Source organism: Heterodontus francisci, chromosome 5, assembly GCF_036365525.1.
Source record: "Heterodontus francisci isolate sHetFra1 chromosome 5, sHetFra1.hap1, whole genome shotgun sequence".
Classification (NCBI taxonomy): domain Eukaryota; kingdom Metazoa; phylum Chordata; class Chondrichthyes; order Heterodontiformes; family Heterodontidae; genus Heterodontus; species Heterodontus francisci.
The window spans coordinates 58,688,084-58,709,651 of NC_090375.1; the positions used below are offsets into that span (position 1 = coordinate 58,688,084).

Here is a 21,568-nt window from a genome sequence, read left to right on the forward strand (position 1 = left end):
TTCTCTGTCCGCGCGCTCTCTCTCTCTCTCTGTCCGCGCTGCGTCTCTCTCTCTCTCTGTCCGCGCGCTCTCTCTCTCTCTCTCTGTCCGCGCGCCGTCCTCTCTCTCTCTCTGTCCGCGCGCTCTCTCTCTCTCTCTGTCCGCGCGCTCTCTCTCTCTCTCTCTGTCCGCGCGCTCTCTCTCTCTCTCTGTCCGCGCGCTCTCTCTCTCTCTCTGTCCGCGCGCTTCTCTCTCTCTCTCTGTCCCGCGCGCTCTCTCTCTCTCTCTGTCCGCGGCGCTCTCTCTCTCTCTCTGTCCGCGCGCTCTCTCTCTCTCTCTGTCCGCGCGCTCTCTCTCTCTCTCTGTCCGCTGCGCTCTCTCTCTCTCTCTCTGTCCGCTGCGCTCTCTCTCTCTCTCTGTCCGCTGCGCTCTCTCTCTCTCTCTGTCCGCGCTCCCTCTCTCTCTCTCTCTCTCTGTCATCGCGCCGCTCTCTCTCTCCTTCCCTCCTCTCTTCCCCGCGCGCTCTCTCCTTCTCTCTCTCGTCCGCTGCTCTCTCTCTCTCTCTCTCCGCCTCTCTTCTCTCCTCTCCGCGCGCATCCCCTCTCTCTCTCCTCCTGCTCTCAGCTCTCCCCCTCCCCTCTCTCTCTCTCCCCTCTCCTCTCTCTCTCTCCTCGTCCGCTGCGCTCTCTCTCTCTCTCTCGTCCGCGCGCTCTCTCTCTCTCTCTGTCCGCGCGCTCTCTCTCTCTCTCTGTCCGCGCGCTCTCTCTCTCTCTCTGTCCGCGCTCTCACTCTCTCTCTCTCTGTCCCGCTGCGCTCTCTCTCTCTCTCTCTGTCCGCGCGCTCTCTCTCTCTCTCGTCCGCGCGCTCTCTCTCTCTCTGTCCGCGCGCTCTCTCTCTCTCTCTGTCCGCCGCGCTCTCTCTCTCTCTCTCTGTCCGCTCGCTCTCTCTCTCTCTCTCTGTCCGCGCGCTCTCTCTCTCTCTCTTGCCGCTCTCTCTCTCTCTCTCTCTTCCGCGCAGCTCTCTCTCTCTCTCCGCGCTCTCTCTCGCTCTCTCTGTCGCGCGCTCTCTCTCTCTCTCTGTCCGCGCGCTCTCTCTCTCTCTCTGTCCGCCGCTCTCTCTCTCTCTCTGTCCGAGCGCTCTCTCTCTCTCTCTGTCCGCGCGCTCTCTCTCTCTCTGTCCGCTGCGCTCTCTCTCTCTCGCGCTCTCTCTCTCTCTGCGCGCGCTCTCTCTCTCTCCTCGTCCGCGCGCTTCTCTCTCTCTCTCTGTCCGCGCGCTCTCTCTCTCTCTCTGTCCGCTGCGCAGCTCTCTCTCTCTCTGTCCGCGCGCTCTCTCTCTCTCAGTCCGCGCGCTCTCTCTCTCTCTCTCCCGCGCGCGCTCTCTTCTCTCTCTCCGCGCGCGCTCTCTCTCTCTCTCCCGCGCGCGCTCTCTCTCTCTCTCCGCGCGCGCTCTCTCTCTCTCCGCGCCTGCGCTCTCTCTCTCTCTCCGCGCGCGCTCTCTCTCTCTCTCCGCGCGCTCTCTCTCTCTCTCTCCCGCGCGCTCTCTCTCTCTCTCTCCGCGCGCTCTCTCTCTCTCTCTTCGCGCGCGCTCTCTCTCTCTTCTCGCTGCGCTCTCTCTCTCTCTCCGCGCAGCTCTCTCTCTCTCTCTCCGCGCGCGCTCTCTCTCTCTCTCCTCGAGCGCTCTCTCTCTCTCTCCTCGCGCGCTCTCTCTCTCTCCCCGCGCGCGCTCTCTCTCTCTCTCCCCGCGCGCTCTCTCTCTCTCTCCGCGCGCGCTCATCTCTCTCTCTCAGCGCGCGCTCTCTCTCTCTCTCCGCGCGCGCTCTCTCTCTCTCTCTTCCGCGCGCGCTCTCTCTCTCTCCTCTCCGCGCGCAGCTCTCTCTCTCTCTCTCCGCGCGCTCTCTCTCTCTCTCTCCGCGCGCTCTCTCTCTCTCTCTCCGCGCGCTCTCTCTCTCTCCGCGCGCTCTCTCTCTCTCTCTCCGCGCGCTCTCTCTCTCTCTCTCTGGCGCGCTCTCTCTCTCTCTCGCGCGCGCTCTCTCTCTCTCTCCGCGCCGCGCTCTCTCTCTCTCTCCGCGCGCAGCTCTCTCTCTCTCTCTCCGCGCGCGCTCTCTCTCTCTCTCTCTTCCAGCGCGCGCTCTCTCTCTCTCTGTCCGCGGCGCGCTCTCTCTCTCTGTCCGCGCGCGCTCTCTCTCTCTGTCGCGCGCGCTCTCTCTCTCTCTGTCCGCGCGCTCTCTCTCTCTCTCGGTCCGCGCGCTCTCTCTCTCTCTGTCCGCGCGCATCTCTCTCTCTCTCTGTCCGCGCGCTCTCTCTCTCCTCTGTCCGCGCGCTCTCTCTCTCTCTCTGTCCGCGCGCTCTCTCTCTCTCTCTGTCCGCGCGCTCTCTCTCTCTCTCTGTCCGCGCGCTCTCTCTCTCTCTCTGTCCGCGCGCTCTCTCTCTCTCTCTGTCCGCGCGCTCTCTCTCTCTCTCTGTCCCGCCCGCGCTCTCTCTCTCTCTCTCTGTCCGCGCGCTCTCTCTCTCTCTCTCTGTCCGCGCGCTCTCTCTCTCTCTCTGTCCGCGCGCTCTCTCTCTCTCTCTGTCCGCGCGCTCTCTCTCTCTCTCTGTCCGCGCGCTCTCTCTCTCTCTCTGTCCGCGCGCTCTCTATCTCTCTCTGTCCGCAGCGCTCTCTCTCTCTCTCTCTGTCCGCGCGCTCTCTCTCTCTCTCTGTCCGCTGCGCTCTCTCTCTCTCTCTCTGTCCGCGAGCGCTCTCTCTCTCTCTCTGTCCGCAGCGCTCTCATCTCTCTCTCTGTCCGCGCGCTCTCTCTCTCTCTCTGTCCGCGCGCTCTCTCTCTCTCTCTGTCCGCGCGCTCGCTCTCTCTCTCTGTCCGCGCGCTAGCTCTCTCTCTCTGTCCGCCGCTCGCTCTCTCTCTGTCCGCGCGCTCTCTCTCTCTCTCTGTCCGCGCGCTCTCTCTCTCTCTCTCTGTCCGCGCGCTCTCTCTCTCTCTCTGTCGCGCGCTCTCTCTCTCTCTCTGTCCGCGCGCTCTCTCTCTCTCTCTGTCCGCGCGCTCTCTCTCTCTCTCTGTCCGCGCGCTCTCTCTCTCTCTCTGTCCGCGCGCTCTCTCTCTCTCTCTCTGTCCGCGCGCTCTCTCTCTCTCTCTGTCCGCGCGCTCTCTCTCTCTCTCTGTCCGCGCGCTCTCTCTCTCTCTCTGTCCGCGCGCTCTCTCTCTCTCTCTGTCCGCGCGCTCTCTCTCTCTCTCTGTCGCGCGCTCTCTCTCTCTCTCTGTCCTCGCGCTCTCTCTCTCTCTCTGTCCGCAGCGCTCTCTCTCTCTCTCTGTCCGCTGCGCTCCTCTCTCTCTCTCTGTCCGCGCGCTCTCTCTCTCTCTCTGTCCGCGCGCTCTCTCTCTCTCTCTCTGTCCGCGCGCTCTCTCTCTCTCTCTGTCCGCGCGCTCTCTCTCTCTCTCTGTCCGCGCGCTCTCTCTCTCTCTCTGTCAGCGCGCTCTCTCTCTCTCTCTGTCCGCGCGCTCTCTCTCTCTTCTGTCCGCCGCGCTCTCTCTCTCTCTCTGTCCGCAGCGCTCTCTCTCTCTCTCTGTCCGCGCGCTCTCTCTCTCTCTCTGTCCGCGCGCTCTCTCTCTCTCTCTGTCCGCTCGCTCTCTCTCTCTCTCTGTCCGCGCGCTCTCTCTCTCCTCTCTGTCCGCGCGCTCTCTCTCTCTCTCTGTCCGCGCGCTCTCTCTCTCTCTCTGTCCGCGCGCTCTCTCTCTCTCTGTCCGCGCGCTCTCTCTCTCTCTCTGTCCGCGCGCTCTCTCTCTCTCTCTGTCCGCGCGCTCTCTCTCTCTCTCTGTCCGCGCGCTCTCTCTCTCTCTCTGTCCGCGCGCATCTCTCTCTCTCTTCTGTCCGCGCGCTCTCTCTCTCTCTCTGTCCGCGCGCTCTCTCTCTCTCTCTGTCCGCGCGCTCTCTCTCTCTCTCGTCCTCGCGCGCGCTCTCTCTCTCTCTGTCGCCGCGCTCTCTCTCTCTCTCTGTCCGCGCGCTCTCTCTCTCTCTCTGTCCGCGCGCTCTCTCTCTCTCTCTGTCCGCGCGCTCTCTCTCTCTCTCTGTCCGCGCGCTCTCTCTCTCTCTCTGTCCGCGCGCTCTCTCTCTCTCTCTGTCCGCGCGCTCTCTCTCTCCTCTCTGTCCGCGCGCTCTCTCTCTCTCTCTGTCCGCGCGCTCTCTCTCTCTCTCTGTCCGCGCGCTCTCTCTCTCTCTCTGTCCGCTGCGCTTCTCATCTCTGTCCGCGCGCTCTCTCTCTCTCTCTTGAGCTGGCAAGATGGATTCAGAACTGGCTGTGTCATAGAAGACGGAGGGTAGCAGTGGAAGGGTGCTTTTCTGAAAGGAGGGCTGTGACTAGTGGTGATCCGCAGGGATCAGTGCTGGGACCTTTGCTGTTTGTAGTATATATAAATGATTTGGAGGAAAATGTAGCTGGTCTGATTAGTAAGTTTGCGGACGGCACAAAGGCTGGTGGAGTTGCGGATAGGGATGAGGATTGTCAGAGGATACAGCAGGATATAGATCGGTTGGAAACTTGGGCGGAGAAATGGCAGATGGAGTTTAATCCGGACAAATGTGAGGTAATGCATTTTGGAAGGTCTAATGCAGGTGGGAAGTATACAGTAAATGGCAGAACCCTTAGGAGTATTGACAGGCAGAGAGATCTGGGCGTACAGATCCACAGATCACTGAAAGTGGCAACGCTGGTGGATAGGTAGTCAAGAAGGCATACGGCATGCTTGCCTTCATCGGTCGGGGCATAGAGTATAAAAATTGGCAAGTCATGCTGCAGCTGTACAGAACTTTAGTTAGGCCACACGTAGAATATTGCGTGCAATTCTGGTCGCCACACTACCAGAAGGACGTGGAGGCATTGGAGAGGGTACAAAAGAGGTTTACCAGGATGTTGCCTGGTCTGGAGGGCATTAGCTATGAGGAGAGGTTGGATAAACTTGGATTGTTTTCACTGGAACGATGGAGGTGGAGGGGCGACATGATAGAGGTTTACAAAGTTATGAGCGGCATGGACAGAGTGGATAGTCAGAAGCTTTTTCCCAGGGTGGAAGAGTCAGTTACTAGGGGACATAGATTTAAGGTGAGAGGGGCAAAGTTTAGAGGGGATGTGCGAGCAAGTTCTTTACACAGAGGGTGGTGAGTGCCTGGAACTTGCTGTCGGGGGAGGTGGTGGAAGCAGGTACGATAATGACGTTTAAGAGGGATCTTGACAAATACATGAATAGGATGGGAATAGAGGGATACGGTCCCCGGAAGTGCAGAAGGTTTTAGTTTAGACAGGCATCGAGATCGGCGCAGCCTTGGAGGGCCGAATGGCCTGTTCCTGTGCTGCACTGTTCTTTGTTCTTTATATGGAAAGTTGTCTGCATTTTCCAGGGTCTCACCATGGATCCTGATCAACGATGGCTGAAGTGCTGCTGGATTGGGTTGGAAGAGGACTTTAGTTTTCTGGATGTTTAAAAAAAGGCCCATCCTCCCGTATATTTCAGTGAAGCAGTCAACGATGACTTGAAGCTCAGTCTCTGAGTGAGCATATACATAAGCATTGTGCACAGACTGAAGCTCAATAGCTGAAGTCGGAGTAACCTTTGTTTTGGAGTGGATGCCACAAAGGTTGAATAATTTCCCATTCATCCTTTAGGTTATCTCCTTTGGGGAGCTGTGATGACCCAAAACAAAGACTTGAGGAATATGATGTTCACCCAGAAACTTGAGAAAACTTAGCCCAAGGCTGTGCACTGTGTGTACCTCTTGCCCACGCACTTCAAAGCTGACACCAGCAGAAGAGTCACCAGCATCAGGTAGCAAATGGGTAGGAAAAGGTATGCAGGACACGTGCCGTAAATGTAATTTGTACACTGGCTGAAATGCTGCCACCTGTGACTATGACTCATTCCTATCCTAGTGCGTCATGTTAATTTTTGTTTATGACCTATAGTATTAATATTACCTCTGACAGGGGTTGTGGAAATTCCATGCATTAAAGAACAAATGTGCAAATTGCAGAGTTGTGACTGACTCTACCCTAGGTTTGCTGATATGGTGATAGCCAGTGTTGCTGATAACAATCTCATAGTGATATTATCATAACACAGAAAAGGTTGTTTTCGTACTTGTTTTCAGTCCAAGCCCCATGTATCTTTCTTGAACTGAACCTCATTTGCTTCTCCCAAGTTGCAGTAAGCCTCCTACACACACACTTCATCATCAATCATTGAAATTTAAATTTCTGGCATTGTCTCATACTCTAACTGTTCTTTGCTCCAATCTGTGTGACTCCTTTCCTGCATAGGTACTCCCTTTGCCCTGTGATCTTCAGCTCTAACACAAATTTTAAGATAACTGGCTTGAGAACCAGAGGTAGTGAGATGAAAAATGTTTTTAACCAGCGAGTTATGATCTTGAAAGCACTGTCTGAAAGGGTGGTGGAAGTAGATTCAACAGTAACTTTCAAAAGGGAATTGGATCAATAGTTAAAAAGAAAAAAATTGCAGGATTATGGAGAAAGTTTCATTTCCCTACTTTCATAGCTCTTTCAAAGAGCTGGCGCAGGCACTGTGGGCAGAATAGCCTCTTTCCTTGCTGTAAGAGTCTGCAGCCTTGCTACGTTTTGCTCTGCCACCTTAATTTTGTCTCGCACTATCTGCATTAGACCATCAATTTGGTTTCTTAATTTGCAGGTACTGCAATGGAAGCTTCTCTTATTTTGAGTTAAATGGTTAGAAGCTCCCTTGCTGGACTCAGTGAATGAATGCACTACCTACTGTGGTTTTGCACCACAAGACAAGGAAGATCCTGAGTTCAATACCTGATCTGCACTGAGTATGACGTTGCATGGCAGTATGGTTGGTTACTACTTGCCTTTCATGTCTGGGGTGCTGGATACAATATAACCCTGGGTAATAGCTGTCTGTGAAAGTCGCAAGTTAGATCTTTGAGATAAAATTTCCGAGTGGAATGAAGTCCAACATTTGTTAAATTCTAATCCTCTCAGAGGTGTCTGAGAGCAGTTGTTGTTGTGCGAAATATAAACATTGAAGATTCCATCAACAACCCTTCCAAACTTGAGGCAAAAGGATCCATCAGTTCTGATGAAAGGTCATCAACCTGAAATGTTAACTCTGTTTCTGGCTCCACAGATGCTGCCAGACCTGCTGAGTATTTCCAGCACAGTTTTTGTTATGGTGGACAACTACTTTAGCCATTCACTGCCAGATCTAGCTGGACACATAAAGCACTATTGGGTCCTGCTGTCATCTACCAAAACAGCTCACTATACCAGGAACACTCTGGATAGCATAGATAAACCCAGGCTTCTTTTCTCTACTGTAGACTGTCTTTTTAAACCCCTCTCCACTGTCTCCTCCACCCTCGCCTCAAACAATATCACAGAAGTGTTGAGGAGCTTTTGGACTTTGTCGCTAAGATTGGGACCATCTGATCAGCTACCTGTGCTGCTTCTCTCTCTTTCCCTAGCTCATTGGACCAAACTTCTAAGGTTCCCCCGCCTTAACCCTGAACTCACATCTTTTTCTACCTTCTCCCCTATCTCCTTTCCTGCCCTCAGAGCTCATCTTGTCTGAGACCCACCTCCAGCTCCCTTGACCCTATTCCCACTCAACTACTGACCATCTAACTTCCCTTCCTGGCTCCCATGTTAGCCGATATTATTAACAGTTCTTCCCCCTCCTCAAAAAATACAAGTTTTGACCCCTTCGTCTTTGGGAATGGCCCCATTTCCAATCTCCCTTTCCTCTCCAAAATCCTTGAACATGCTTTTGTCTCCCAAATCCACACCCATCTTTCCTGGAGCTCCATGTTTAGATCCATCCAATCAAGTTTTTGCCATGCCAGAGTCCCGAAAAAGCCCTTATCAAGATCATAAATGACATCCTATGTGACTGACAAAGGTGAACAAGCCTCCTTGTCCTTCTAAACCTGTCTGCAGCCTTTGACACAGTTGACTACTCTGTTCTCCTCCAAAGCCTCTCTAATGTCATCCAGCTGGGTGGGACTGCACTTGCCTGGTTCTATTCTTTCCATCCAGTTGTAGCAAGAGAATCACGTACAATAGTGGTTCTTACCATTCCCGTAAATGTCCCCCAAGGATCCACCCTTGGCCTCCTTCAACTTTTCATTTTTATGATGCTCCTTGGTGACATCATCTGAAAACGAAGCATTAGTTTCCACGTGTACACTGACAATGCCAGCTCTACTTTGCCACCATCTCTCAACCCCTCCACTGTCTCTAAGTTGTCAGACTACTTGTCCGACATCTAGTACTGGATGAACAGAAACTTCCTCCAACGAAATAGTGGGAAGACTGAAACCATTGTCTTCAGTCCTCACTACAAACATTAGCTACTGACTCCATCCTTCTCCCTGTCTGAGACTGTACCAGATTGTTCACAACCTTGCTGTCCTATTTGACCCCGCGATGAGCTTCTAACCACACATCTGTGCCATGGCTAGGACTGCATATTTGCATCTCCATAACATCTCCTGACTCTACTCCAACATCATTTCATCTGCTACTGAAACCCTGATACATGCCTTTTTTAACTCTAGACTTGGCTATTGCAATGCACTCCTGGATGGCCTCCCACTTTCTACTCTTGGTGAACTTGAGGTCATCCAAAACTCAGGTTCCCATGTCCTAAATCGCGCTAAGTTCTGTTCGCCCATCGCCGCTGTACTCTTTGATCTACATTTGCTCTCAGTTAAGCAACAACTCATTTTTTGTTTTAATAATTCTCATCCTTGTTTCCTCCCTATCTTTGTAATCTCCTCCAGCCCTACAACCCTCCAGGCTATTTGCATTCCACAATTCAAAATTGAACCTAGGTCACAATCAACGTTCTCTCTTTACTTTTTGACATGTGCAGGCGATTTGTTCAAGTGTGCGGTCCCTTTTAAACTCTTCTGTGCGACCTGTACGTGGACTTTTCGGTTGCCACGCAACTTAGAGGGAACATTAGTTCCAATGATGGATAGTTTGCCTAGCCAAAGTAGTGCCCAGTCAAAGAATTTATTTTAAAATGCTCGGTATGGGCCTGGGGATCAAACCCATAAGCTTCGTTTCCTGGCACAGTCTACTGGGAACCTGGTTAACACTCTTTAAAAAGAGTAAAACATGTAAACCTTTAACAATTTAAAACAAAAGATTTCATAGGAGGATGTGGGTGTCACTGATAAGGTCAGCATTTATTTCCCATCCTTAGTTGTCTTGGAGAAGGTGGTGCTGAACTTTCCCCTTGAGCTACTGCAGTCTGTGTGATGAAGGTGGCCTCACAATGGTGTTGGGTAGGGAGTTCCAGGATTTTCACTCGGTGACTATGAATGAACAGGAATGTATGCCCAAGTTAGGATGGTCTGTGACTTCTAGGGGAACTTTGAGATGGTGGTATTCCCATTGTATTGCTGTTCTTGTCCTTCTTGATGGTGGAGGCGCAGGGCTGGGAGTTACTGTCAAAGTGAACTTGATGAGTTGTCTATGACCCTTATTTTTCTGTAACATGAAATTGCATTTTTTAAAGTAGCATTATTATGTGCATGTAGGTGATGCAGGCAAGGCTGCATTTATTTGGCCCATCCTTAGTTGCCCAGAAAGTATTATGAGTCAATCTTTGCAATGCATCCTCTAGATTATGCATACTGCAGCCACAGTGCAGCTGTTTTGCAGTGAGACAGATAATGGTAATTGAGACAGAATTAGCAAATCTCAACTGAAGTGGTGATTGAAATGTTACAACTCGCCTCAGCATCCCTGGGCTAGGGAGGGCAGGATCATGCTTGGCTACGATGCTCCCCATGGTAGAATACTCTGCTAACAGTCTCCTTCCAACTTGCATGTAAAGAATGTGTCACTGAGATGAGAAAAAAATGGCTTTAAAAAAAAAAGTGGAGAAGAGAGAATGGAAGAAAGGGCACAGAAAGGTTTGCCACACCCTTCGTGTAATGAGTTTGTTGATTCAACGAGTGATGATTTAACGAAGAGCGAGAGAGGAAGCGTGTTGTTGGCTTATGTGTGTGACTCGCCACTTCCTGGCCTGTCTGACGATCTGTTCGGGGTTTAGTGTATCATGGAGCCCTGCTCTGCAGGGACCCTGTCGAAAGCTCACAGCCCAACTGTCCATCACTCATCACCGTTACCAAACAGTGCTCTTCACACGGGCTCCTTGGGAGAGTCACTGCAGACGGGCCAATAATGGACTTGCTCATTTCCCAGCCTCCTCCGCCGGCATCTGAGGTAATGAAATCGTAAATTAATTTGTTTTTATTGCAGTGCCTTTCAGGAAGTATTCAAGCTGAGTTTTTAAGTAAACTTGAGGCAACTGTTTTCACTTTTAACTCCAAGTGAACGAGCATGAACAAACCATTAATACATTTAACTTGTTAAAAGCTGAACAGCATTTATTTCAAATGGTGTATACCAGTTGAGTAACAGCTAATTTTCTTAACCTGTTTTTACTCTGAGGTTATAACCATGTGATCTTCTGATTATAGATGGCACACGTTGATAATTCTGTGATATTTGCACTGTCTAAGACCTAATCACTTGAATCGGATGAATTACTGTGGTGTACATTGACTGCTGATATATGGGACACATAGCAATTGTTGTATGTCATAACCAACAAAGAGATGAATGACCAGTTAATCTGCTTTGCTTTGTATGGTTGTGGGGAAGTGATCACCAGAAGTCCATGTTTTTTAAGGATTCATTCTCATGATGTAGGCATTGTTAGCAATGCTGGTATTTATTGCCCATCTCTAGTTCCTCTGAGTTTGTGGTTTGCCATTCAGAGGTCAGTTAAGAGTCAACATATAGGCCGGACTGGTTAAGAACCATGGCTGTCATTCCCTGAAGGACATTAGTGAACCAGTTGGGTTTTTAATGACAATCCGTCAGTTTCATGGTCACTTCTTTACTGTGCTAGCTTTTTATTTGCAGATTTTTAAAACTGAATTCAAATTCTCCAGCTGCCATGCTGGGATTTGAATTGACCTTCTTTGGATTATTTGTTGAAGATGCTAGATTGATAGAGCAGTGACATAACCACTACACCACTGTACCTCTATGCCCGTCTCTGAAGCCGCAGGATTTTTAGCAGTGACCTGAACAGGCAGATGGGGCCTCAGTTTAATATCTCATCTGAAAGACAGCACCTCCAAAAATGCAGTGACCCCTCAATACTGCAACTGAGGTAACATGCTAAGTGTTTAAGTGAATGAAAGAAGTGAACTTTGATTCTTTGGCAGTATCCACACCCCAACGTACTTTTCTAAAGCACAACACAGTGCTGCTTCCTGTTGGCATCCAGTGAGCACAAAAGAAAGACCTGCATTTTTATAGCACCTTTCAGGATCTTAATGTCTCAAAGTGCTTTACAGCCAATCAAGTACTTTTTAAGTGTAGCTACTGCCATAATTTAGGAAATGCAGTAGCTAATTGACACACAGCAAGGTCCGACAAACAGCAGTATTATAATGACAAGATTATCTATTTTAGTGATATTGGTTGAGGGATAAATATTAGCCAGGACACCAGGAGAACAGGGGCGCAGTGGTGAGCACCGCAGCCTCACAGCTCCAGGGACCCGGGTTCAATTCTGGGTGCTGCCTGTGTGGAGTTTGCAAGTTCTCCCTGTGTCTGCGTGGGTTTCCTCCGGGTGCTCCGGTTTCCTCCCACATGCCAAAGACTTGCAGGTTGATAGGTTAATTGGCCATTATAAATTGCCCCTAGTATAGGTAGGTGGTAGGGAAATATAGGGACAGGTGGAGATGTGGTAGGAATATGGGATTAGTGTAGGATTAGTATAAATGGGTGGTTGATGGTCGGCACAGACTCGGTGGGCCGAAGGGCCTGTTTCAGTGCTGTATCTCTAAAAAAAAAAACTCCCCTGCTCTTTTGCAGATAGTGACATGGGATCTTTTACATTCACCCGAAAGGGCAGATGGGGCCTCTGTTTAATGTCTCGCCCGAAAGACTCCCTCATTGCTACACTGGATTATGTGTTCAAGTCACCGAAGATGGGTATTGAACCCACAATCTTCTGACTCCGACAAGAGTGCTACTACTGAGGCATAGCTAACCCAGAAGGGCACTGGCAAAGCAAAAAGGGTCAATGACCGCAGATTGAGAGTCTCCATTTGAACTGTTGACTCAGAACCTAGGCATCAATGTAAAATGTGTGTTCAGTCTCAACTTACTGCTATTGACGTAGACCAAAAATACAACTATTTTTACAAACAAATTCAGCGCACTGTACATCTTCACAAGGCTTTTTGATATTCATAGTTTGCAACCCTAGCCTTCTGGTTCTGCACCACAAAGAGGTCATATGGGGCTCCAGTCAGTGGATGATATTGATTTTGAGGGCAATATGTCATGCACCAGCCTCTGTGCCAATGAGACTAATTAACTGAGCACAGACCAGAGACTGAAGCCTTTCTGCTATATGTCGTGCATTTCCCCATTGAACCATCAGAGGAGATCTGAATCTTTTTTTATATTTGAGCAGCTATTGCACTCTAATTTTCTTGCCAAATGAGACTCACTGGGCTAAATATACATCCCAAGGCAGAGGCAGTTTTGGAGGTGGCCAGGCTGGCAATTTCTGACTATCAGTCGGCGTGCTGGTCTGCCGGCATGTTCCTGCCTTCTGGCCTATTTTCAGGGAGGCAGCTCTGGGGGTGGGATGATGGCTACCCGCCTACAAGCGGTCTGTAGCTAATTAGTCCAATTAAAGTGCCAATTGGCACTCTTCATATGCCGTCTGGAATTTCTAGACAGTGGACAGGCTCCCCCCTCCCCCTCCCCCTCCCCCAATGTGGCTGGAGCCCATAGATGGAATGGTGGCAGCTCCCACTGACAGGCTGGATGGTGATTGGTGGGGGAAGGGCCAGAGATGCACACTGCAAAGCAGCCCAGCACAGATATACTGGGCTGCGAGAGCCATGGCTACAAACCATCCTGTGGAAGGGCTCCCCCTCCTGTAGGATGGCCTGGCAGCTGTGGCCACAGTATATTTTGTAAAATTTACAAGTCTTCAGAGGGTATCTCCATTTTGAGGCAATTCCGCAACTACAGAGGCAGCCGCTACCTCTTCTGGTGAGGTTGCTGTCTGTCCAGAGCCTTGGGTGCTCCCATTGGCTCTCCGAGCTGCAGAGCCGCCCGCCATCCTTAATTGGATGGGGCTTCTGGAAGTGGCTTCTTAATTGGCTGCCTCCTCTCCAATCTCCTCCAGGGTCCCACCAGAGCCAATTCCAAGTTCACAACCCAGAGTTCAGCCTGGCGTCAGGATTGGGACCCTGGTACTAAAATTCATCCCACTGTGTCTGCAGTTGACATGAGGCCATTTCCAAATGACCTGCAAAACTTGTGTTCCAGCTGCTGAGATAGAAATCTTCAGGCTGTAATAGTTTTTTTTAACACAAATTAATTTCTACAAAAAGTATTATATATAATATATATGAGCATTCGTCAGCGAATGGAGTAAACAAAGAGAAACTATTTTTAATTCTGGATCATTGTCTTGTGAGGATCTAATGAACCTTTTTGATTTCCCAACGGGTCAGTCTCCAGGTCCAACTGCCACTTGCACTCTGCCCCATTGAGACTTCCTCACCATGGCATGCTGGACCTCCAAGTTAGTGCAAGCTACTGAACTCAAATTATTCTCTAAAAAAAAAACTGCCATTTATTTATAATGCCACAAAAATCAAACACGGCTCTATGTCTCCATTTTCTTCCCTTCTCTTGCTCAGGTGCTAACTGATACATAGAGGTCACAACACCAAAACAGGCCATTCAGCCCAACCAGCATGCACCCTCCATACTGCAGATCACATTTGCTCCTCCTGATCCCATAACCATTCATTCCCTTTTCCTCCATCCATCTTCCCAATCTAATTTTGCCTCAACCACTAACCCTGGAAGGTTAATTCCACAGCCTCACAACTGTGTGTCTGTCTGTGTGTGTCTGTCTCTTGCCCTCTGGTCAACACCTCTTGCATTTACTCTTGTATCTGTGGCCCTTCATTTATAAGCCTCTAAACTACTGAAACCATTCTGCTTCTATCTACTCTGCCCTATCCATTCAGAATTTTAAACACTTCAATCATATTGCCCATAAACTGCATTGTTATAATTTTTTTAAAAAGTCACAGTTTTTCAAATCTAGGGTACGGTTCAACAGATTGGTCGGCCCTCCCTTCATTCAAGGGTCCATTTTTCACATTTCAGGTCAGCAGGTTATTTGACTTTAGAGGGCACCAGAGCCAAGCCTAGTTCCCCCTCGTTTCTATACAAGTGTGCCTTTTAGAACAGGGTGTCCACCTTTTCACGTGAGGGGCCTAGATTACAAATTTTTTCCTAGGTAGGGGGCTGGTGGGTAAATTTCAAAAGGGTAACGGCATCAGAAATTTATTTTACTATTAATCAAAACAACAAAAATATGCATTTTTGAGAATAGGCTTTAAACATGAAGACTAATTTATTAATTTACTGTGTTGAACATTGATTTACTGAGATACCTGGCATTGTTTTTCTTACATAAGTAGTCGATGTCTGCCAGCACACACGACGTAGCGATGCAGAGTATTCCAGATAGATGTCCATCTGTCAGGGGTGATCGTGATCACTCTCTCTATTCCCCTCTCTCTGTCTGTTTCCATCTCCTCTCTGGCTCTCTCTCTCTATGGCTCTCTTTCTCTCTCTCTCTGGCTCTCTTTCTCTCTCTCTCTGGCTCTCTCTCTCTCTCTCTCTGGCTCTCTCTCTGGCTCTCTCTCTGGCTCTCTCTCTGGCTCTCTCTCTGGCTCTCTCTCTGGCTCTCTCTCTGGCTCTCTCTCTGGCTCTCTCTCTGGCTCTCTCTCTGGCTCTCTCTCTGGCTCTCTCTCTGGCTCTCTCTCTCTCGCGCTCTCTCGCGCTCTCTCGCGCTCTCTCTCGCTCTCTCTCGCTCTCTCGCGCTCTCTCGCGCTCTCTCGCGCTCTCTCTCGCTCTCTCGCGCTCTCTCTCGCTCTCTCTCGCTCTCAGAACTAGCAGAAGAAGGGTCACTGACCTGAAACATTAACACTGCTTCTCTCTCCACAGATGCTGCCAGACCTGCTGAGTATTTCCAGCATTTCTTGTTTTTATTTCAGATTTCCAGCTTTTACTCCTGACTTGAACCCAGACTGTTATTTCAGTGCAGTACTGATGGAGTGCTGTCTTGTGGATGTATATAAAATATTCCATGACACTACTCAAAGAACAGTACAAGAGTTCTCAAGGTATTCTAGCCAATATTTATCCCTCATCCAACATTACTAAAACAGATTGTCTGATAATTCATTCCATTGCTTTTTTTTTTAAGGAGCTTGCTATACGCAATTGGTTGGTGCACTTTCCTACATTCGAGCAGTGACTACACTTTATTGGCCACAAAGCATTTTGGAACATTCTGAAGTTCTGAAAGATGCTTTATGAATGCAAGTTTTCTTTCTTTGAAGAGTTCAGTTGTTGTCCATTAAACTATGTCGTACACTGGAGGGTTGTGAGTTTATCTTTTAATTTTCCAACCACCCAGGCTTCCTCTCATACCTCAGTTTCTGATCTCAGCCTCCCTACTGGGATAATACATGATCCCTCTTCTTGTGCAACTTATTCTGGATTTAGAACCTAGTTGATGGAAAGCTAGGTTCTGTATTAAAGTTCCCCATACCACCTTTTCACCTTTCCCTATCCTTGTCAGGGGTGGTGACTGGCATGGAGAGATTCAAGAAAAATGTTTTTTTTCCCTCACTGTAGTGAATTTCAAATTCTAAAGAAAACAAGAATTAAAATTTGGGAAGTTACAAGTGAGAGAGGAAGTTAAATGGAACTTTTTCACTGGAAGGGTATTAGATTCATTCAAGTAGCCAGTACTGCCTGCATCCTAACCAGCACCCATCACCCCTCTGTTTGTTCATACCTGGCACCTGATCCACCAATAGCTCAAATTTAAATTTCTCATCCTCATGTTCAAATCCCTCCCTGGCCTTACCCCTCCTTATCTCTGCAATGTTCTCCAACTCGACAACCCTCTGACAACACTCTGTGAAATTTGCTATCCTCCATTTCTAGCCTCTGATGTCTAGGATCTAAGCTCTTGAATCTGTCCCTAAACCACTACCTTCCTCCACTTTTTGATATCTTCCTTAAAATCTACCTCTCACCTGTGCTAATATCTCCTCCTTTAGCTTGGTGTTAGTTTTTATTTTACTCCCCTTCTGTGAAACACCTTGGGACATTTTACTGTGTTAAAGAATCTATAATAAATGCAAATTCTTGTTACGTTTATATTGAGCTTATCACATTTTCAAGCTATGCAGAACTTTGCAAATAATGCGTTATCTTTTGAAGTGTGGTCACTGCTTTATAGGCAAATGGCAGTGCATTCTGCACACAGAAACATCTAACAAACAGCAGGTAAGTGAATGACCAGATATAATCTAGTTTTTTTTCTATGGTGGTCAAGGGAAGAGTGTTGGTCCCAGGTCACCAGGAGAACATTGTATGACTCAAGAGAAAATGAGATGTAATTCTGGAGAGAGATATGGGATTGTGAGATATGGAAGCTGTTCCTTAGTGTTAGAGCACGGAATTGTTGGGGGCAACAGGAAAAACCAGGGTTCTTGAGCTTTAAGGAAGCAGCAGTTAGCTGTGCCTCAGTGGGTAGCATTCTCACCTCTGAATCAGAAGGCTGTGGGTTCAAGTCTCACCCTAGTGACTTGAGTCCAAATTCTATGCTGACTGCAGTGCAAAACTGCGCTGAGAGAGATACCGTCCTTCAGATGAGACATTAAGCTGAGCCTCCATTTGCTCCCTCATTCAGTTACATCACTAAAATAGGTTATCTGATCATTATCAAAATGCTCTCTGTAGGACAAAAGTAAAATACTCCGGATGCTGGAAATCTTTTTTTAAATCATACTTGGGATGTGGGCATCGCTGGCCAGGCCAGCATTTATTGCCCATCCCTAATTGCCCTTGAGAAGGTGATGGTGAGCTGCCCTTGAACCACTGCACTCCATGTGGGGCAGGTACACCCACAGTGCTGTTAGGAAGGGAGTTCCAGGATTTTGACCCAGCGACAGTGAAGGAACGGCGATATAGTTCCAAGTCAGGATGGTGTGTGGCTTGGAGTGGAATTTGCAGGTGGTGGTGTTCGCATGCGTCTGCTGCCTTGTCCTTCTAGGTGGTAGAGGTTGCGGGTTTGGAAGGTGCTGTCGAAGGAGCCGGTGCGTTGCTGCAGTGCATCTTGTGGATGATACACACTGCTGCCACTGTGCATCAGTGCTGGAGGGAGTGAATGTTTGTGGATGGGGTGCCAATCAAGCGAGCTGCTTTGTCATGGATGGTGTCGAGCTTGTTGTTGGAGCTGCACCCTCCAGGCAAGTGGAGAGTATTCAATCACACTCCTGATTTGTGTCTTGTGGATGGTGGACAGGCTTTGGGGAGTCAGGACGTGAGTTACTCGCCTCAGGATTCCTAGCCTCTGAAATAAAAACAAAAATGCTGTAAGTACTCAGCAGGCCAGGCAACATCTGTGGAGAGAGAAACAGAGTTTAATCAGAATTGCTAGGGAGGAATTTTATGCTCTACCCCGCGGTGGATTTGGTGGCGGGGAGAAAATAAAGTCAGGTGGGATGGTGGCTGGAGGGATTCCAGCCACCATCCCGCCTCTGCCAAAATTTAGTCTGGGGCAGGAAGGCCTGTGAATGGCCTTCCCACCATCAATTGAGACCCTTAAGTGGGCAATTAACCAACAATTAAAGGCCTGTTCCTGCTGCAGCCGCAATTATCTGTGCGGCGGGCAGCCCTGTTGCTGCACGGGAAGTATGCCACGGCAAACCATGTGGGCTGCATCCTGGCTCCAGGGGTGGGTGGGGTGGGGTCCATCATTCAAAGGCACTTAATGCCTGAACGAGAGACCCAGCATAGCGAAGGGAGTGGCCCACTAAGGCTACCCCGTGCCCTTGCTGCCGAGCCCCCTCCGCACGCCAGCGACTCCCTCCCACCTCGACCTACTTGAGGCCTGTCTCCAGCAGCACTCTTCGGCCTCCAGGACAGTTACCTCCAGCAGCAGCCACCAACACTGCGGTAGCACTGCAGCTGCCTGCCTCTGATTGTCCGGCAGCTCTCCAAAGGCGGGAAATCCAGCGATGGGGTCCCAGATCCTATGGATAGCCCGCCGCTGGCAACTTACGTACCTGATTGGCAATAAATTTGGCAGGCCTTCTGGAAAAGAGGGTGACGTGGGGATCTCTATGTCGGTTTCTCCCAATGTCAAGACCCTGTTGCCAGGATAAAAATTTCTCCCCCCCCACCACCCCCCACCCCGAGTCACCTGTTCCTCCCAAGCATACTACACCTATCGTATGTCATGTCCCGAATAAGCTGTATCCCTAAGTTGTTTCTGAAGGAGATCTGTCTGATTTTGCATTTAAATGTATTGTTATCTGCTTGCACAATCTCTCTAGGGATCCTTTGGAAGTATGCACATTCAGGGCTGCAGACAGGCTCATCTCCATTCATTGGCAATGCCTTTTAATATAAACATATCTATCTGCAATTCAACCATCGTGAGTGTGGAGCAGGCTTGATAGACCACTGTCTTTTCCTGCTGATCATTTTTATATGTTCGTATGAATGATGCAATATGCCACTTTCCTTCGCATTGAGTGCAGTGTGGAATTTATTGCAGTGAAATATTAGTCATTACAAGATTATGGTAATGGAGTAGATATGTTGCTCGCTTGGTAATCCAGATAATGTGAATTTAAACTGCCATCATGGCAATTTCAGAATTTGAATTCTGTTTCAAATAAAACTGCTGGTGTCTGTGAAAGTGACCATGAAGCTATTGGATTGTCATAAAGGACCATTAATTAATGTTGAAGTGTAGTCATTGGTTGTTGTGCTTCCCACATGACTCAATTTGTGTACCTCAACGTGTCTCAAACAGCAGTGTGATAGTGATCAGATATTCTGTATTAGTGGTTGTTGGTGGAAGGATAACTTTTGGCTTGGATACTGGGAAGATCTCTCTTGCTCTTCTAATTGTGCCATGGGATCTTTTATGTCCACTTGAGAGGGCAGACTTGACACCTCTGACAGTGCAGCAATCGAGTGTCAGCCGAGATTTTGTCTCGAGTGAAACTTGAACCATCTGACTCAAAGGAGAGTACCACCAGCTGAGCCACAGATAGCATCCAAGGCAATTGTGGATCTTGTCCTTGAATGACTGAGTTGGTATGAAAGTCTTTGTAGCAGTTTTTGATGCTTGCTAGGTCACCTCAGAGGGCAGTTAAGAGTCAACCATGTTGATTTGAGACTGGATTTGTCTATATGCCAGACAGGGTAATGTAAAGTTTTAAATCTGATTTAAAATAGACTTCCAGAAAGCACATAGTGAAAACATTTTGTTATGTTTATCCTCCTGTAACCTCTGGTACTTTATCAGGGTTACCAAAATAATCATAGATTTCAAAAGGTTCTGACCAATGGGGTTTTTGTCAGTTAAATGTGAAACCAGGAACTCCATTAATAAAAAATTAAAGCATTCTGATTGAGTAGGGGAATTTGGGGCACTTGTGGTGCTGTGGGTGAGCACCAGTTTAGTTGATCAGATCAGGTTTGTGCAACAGGGAACCACATTTGGTCTGGTGCCAGACAGTCTTGGTGCATGGAATATTGAGAAGCTCCTCATCCTTTTCTCTCTGGACGCTTGAGAAAAACAATAAGGTGCATTGAGAGAGAAGACGCGGAGTGATACAATGAGAAAACTGGTAGGAGGGGTTAAGGTAAATTGAAACAGATGGACCTATTCAGTCTTGCTGCTCTGTCTGGGTTGTATCTGTTTTGTTCTTAAAAAATGCTTCACATTTCTCCACCCTGACCCGTCACATTAGCTTTTGCACAGGAATTAAAAGCACTTTCTGCTCTGTTCTGACTCTGGGTCCTTCCCTACGATGTGCCTATTTCATGCTGAACTAATTTCTCCCATCCACAGTTTGTTCTTTCATCTTTCCTTTTCTTATTTTCTCTTTCATTTCCTCTTTCATTTGCCTTTCCATGCTGATCAATCTATCCTCTGCCCATATTCTGACAATCTGTCCTGGTCTGTCTCATTGTGAAGGACTTTTTGAATTCCCTTCCTCTCCTCCCTTCCCATCATGCCTCCAAAGCTTTGTGCCACAGTGCAATCTAGGCCAGGGCCCAAGCCTAGGCTGTGAGTGGCATTGAGCAATCATCAGGCCCTTTGGTTAAAGTTACCCAATCCCTCCTCCTCTTCCCTCCTGCACATTGTACTAGCCAGAGCTCTCTGACCATCAGGGGAATTGGCAGCAGCTTAAATGTAGGTACAAGAAATGAGCTCTGAGTGACTCCTGAGTTGATGTAAAAGGTGCAAAAAAGATTCACAAGGATGGTACCAGAACTTAGAGGATATACTTATCAGGAAAGGCTTAGGGGTCACCTGATAGAGGCCTTTAAAATTCTGAAAGGGATTGATGGGGTAGATGTAGAGAAAATGTTTTCCACTTGTCTAAAACCAGAGGTCATAAATATAATATAGCATCTAATGAGTCCAATAGGGAATTCAGGAAAAACTGCTTTGTTCAGAGTGGCGAGCATGTGGAATATGGAGTAGTTGAGGCGGGTAGCATAGATGTATTTAAGGGGAAGCGAGATAAACTCAGGAGGGAAAAAGTGGGCACAGTGGCGCAGTGGTTAGCACCGCAGCCTCACAGCTCCAGCGACCCGGGTTCAATTCTGGGTACTGCCTGTGTGGAGTTTGCAAGTTCTTCCTGTGTCTGCGTGGGTTTCCTCTGGGTGCTCTGGTTTTCTCCCACATGCCAAAGACTTGCAGGTTGATAGGTTAATTGGCCATTATAAATTGCCCCTAGTATAGGTAGGTGGTAGGGAAATATAGGGACAGGTGGGGATGTGGTAGGAATATGGAATTAGTGTAGGATTAGTATAAATGGGTGGTTGATGGTCGGCACAGACTCTGGTCGAAGGGCCTGTTTCAGTGCTGTATCTCTAAACTAAACTAAGAAGGTTCTGTTGTTTGGGTTTGATGAAGAGAGGTGGGAGGAAGCACGTGGAGCATAAACGCCAGCAGGCCAAATGGCCAGTTTCTGTGCTGTAGACTTTGTGCGAATATCGAATGTGAGCAGTGACCCTGGAGTCAGGGACCTTGAGCAGAGTTACAATAAAACAAACATTCAATCCAAAAATAAAGATTGAAAATGGTGAAAGATGTAAAGGATATTGCAGCAGCATCAGAGTATTGCAGAATTGATTTCATAAGTCCCCTTGGAATGTACAATTCTGTTAAGCATACAGCAGTGGCACTAGAGAGGGTACAGCAAGGGGAAACACTTTGGTTTGGGTGCCTTTTCTATGAGGAGCATCTCCAGACACTAAGTGTTCACACAGGAGAAAAGAAGGCTGCTGGGAGACCTGACTGAGATATTTCAGATCCTAGTAGTTTGATTAAATTACACCCTTATGATGTGTTTTACAATATTACAAATTCTATAATGGACAACAA

The 21,568-nt window shown here is 48.5% G+C and overlaps 1 protein-coding gene and 1 pseudogene across 3 annotated transcripts in view; one reads left to right on the top strand and one right to left on the bottom strand.

Annotated features, from left to right (window-relative positions):
- The window catches only part of LOC137369678 (RNA-binding protein 25-like), a 15,883-nt pseudogene extending 10,262 nt beyond the window's left edge, over positions 1–5,621 (bottom strand).
- nbeal2 (neurobeachin-like 2) overlaps positions 1–21,568 on the top strand; it is a 314,989-nt gene that overhangs the window by 49,022 nt on the left and 244,399 nt on the right. The window contains exon 1 of one of the 3 annotated variants that reach the window (XM_068031503.1): positions 10,028–10,236. The exons of the other annotated variants lie outside the window; for them this stretch is intronic. Coding sequence (XP_067887604.1) covers positions 10,195–10,236 — 42 coding nt within the window. The 5' untranslated portion in view covers positions 10,028–10,194. Of the gene's footprint in view, positions 1–10,027; positions 10,237–21,568 lie in introns of those variants that run through there. 3 annotated transcript variants of the gene reach the window in all.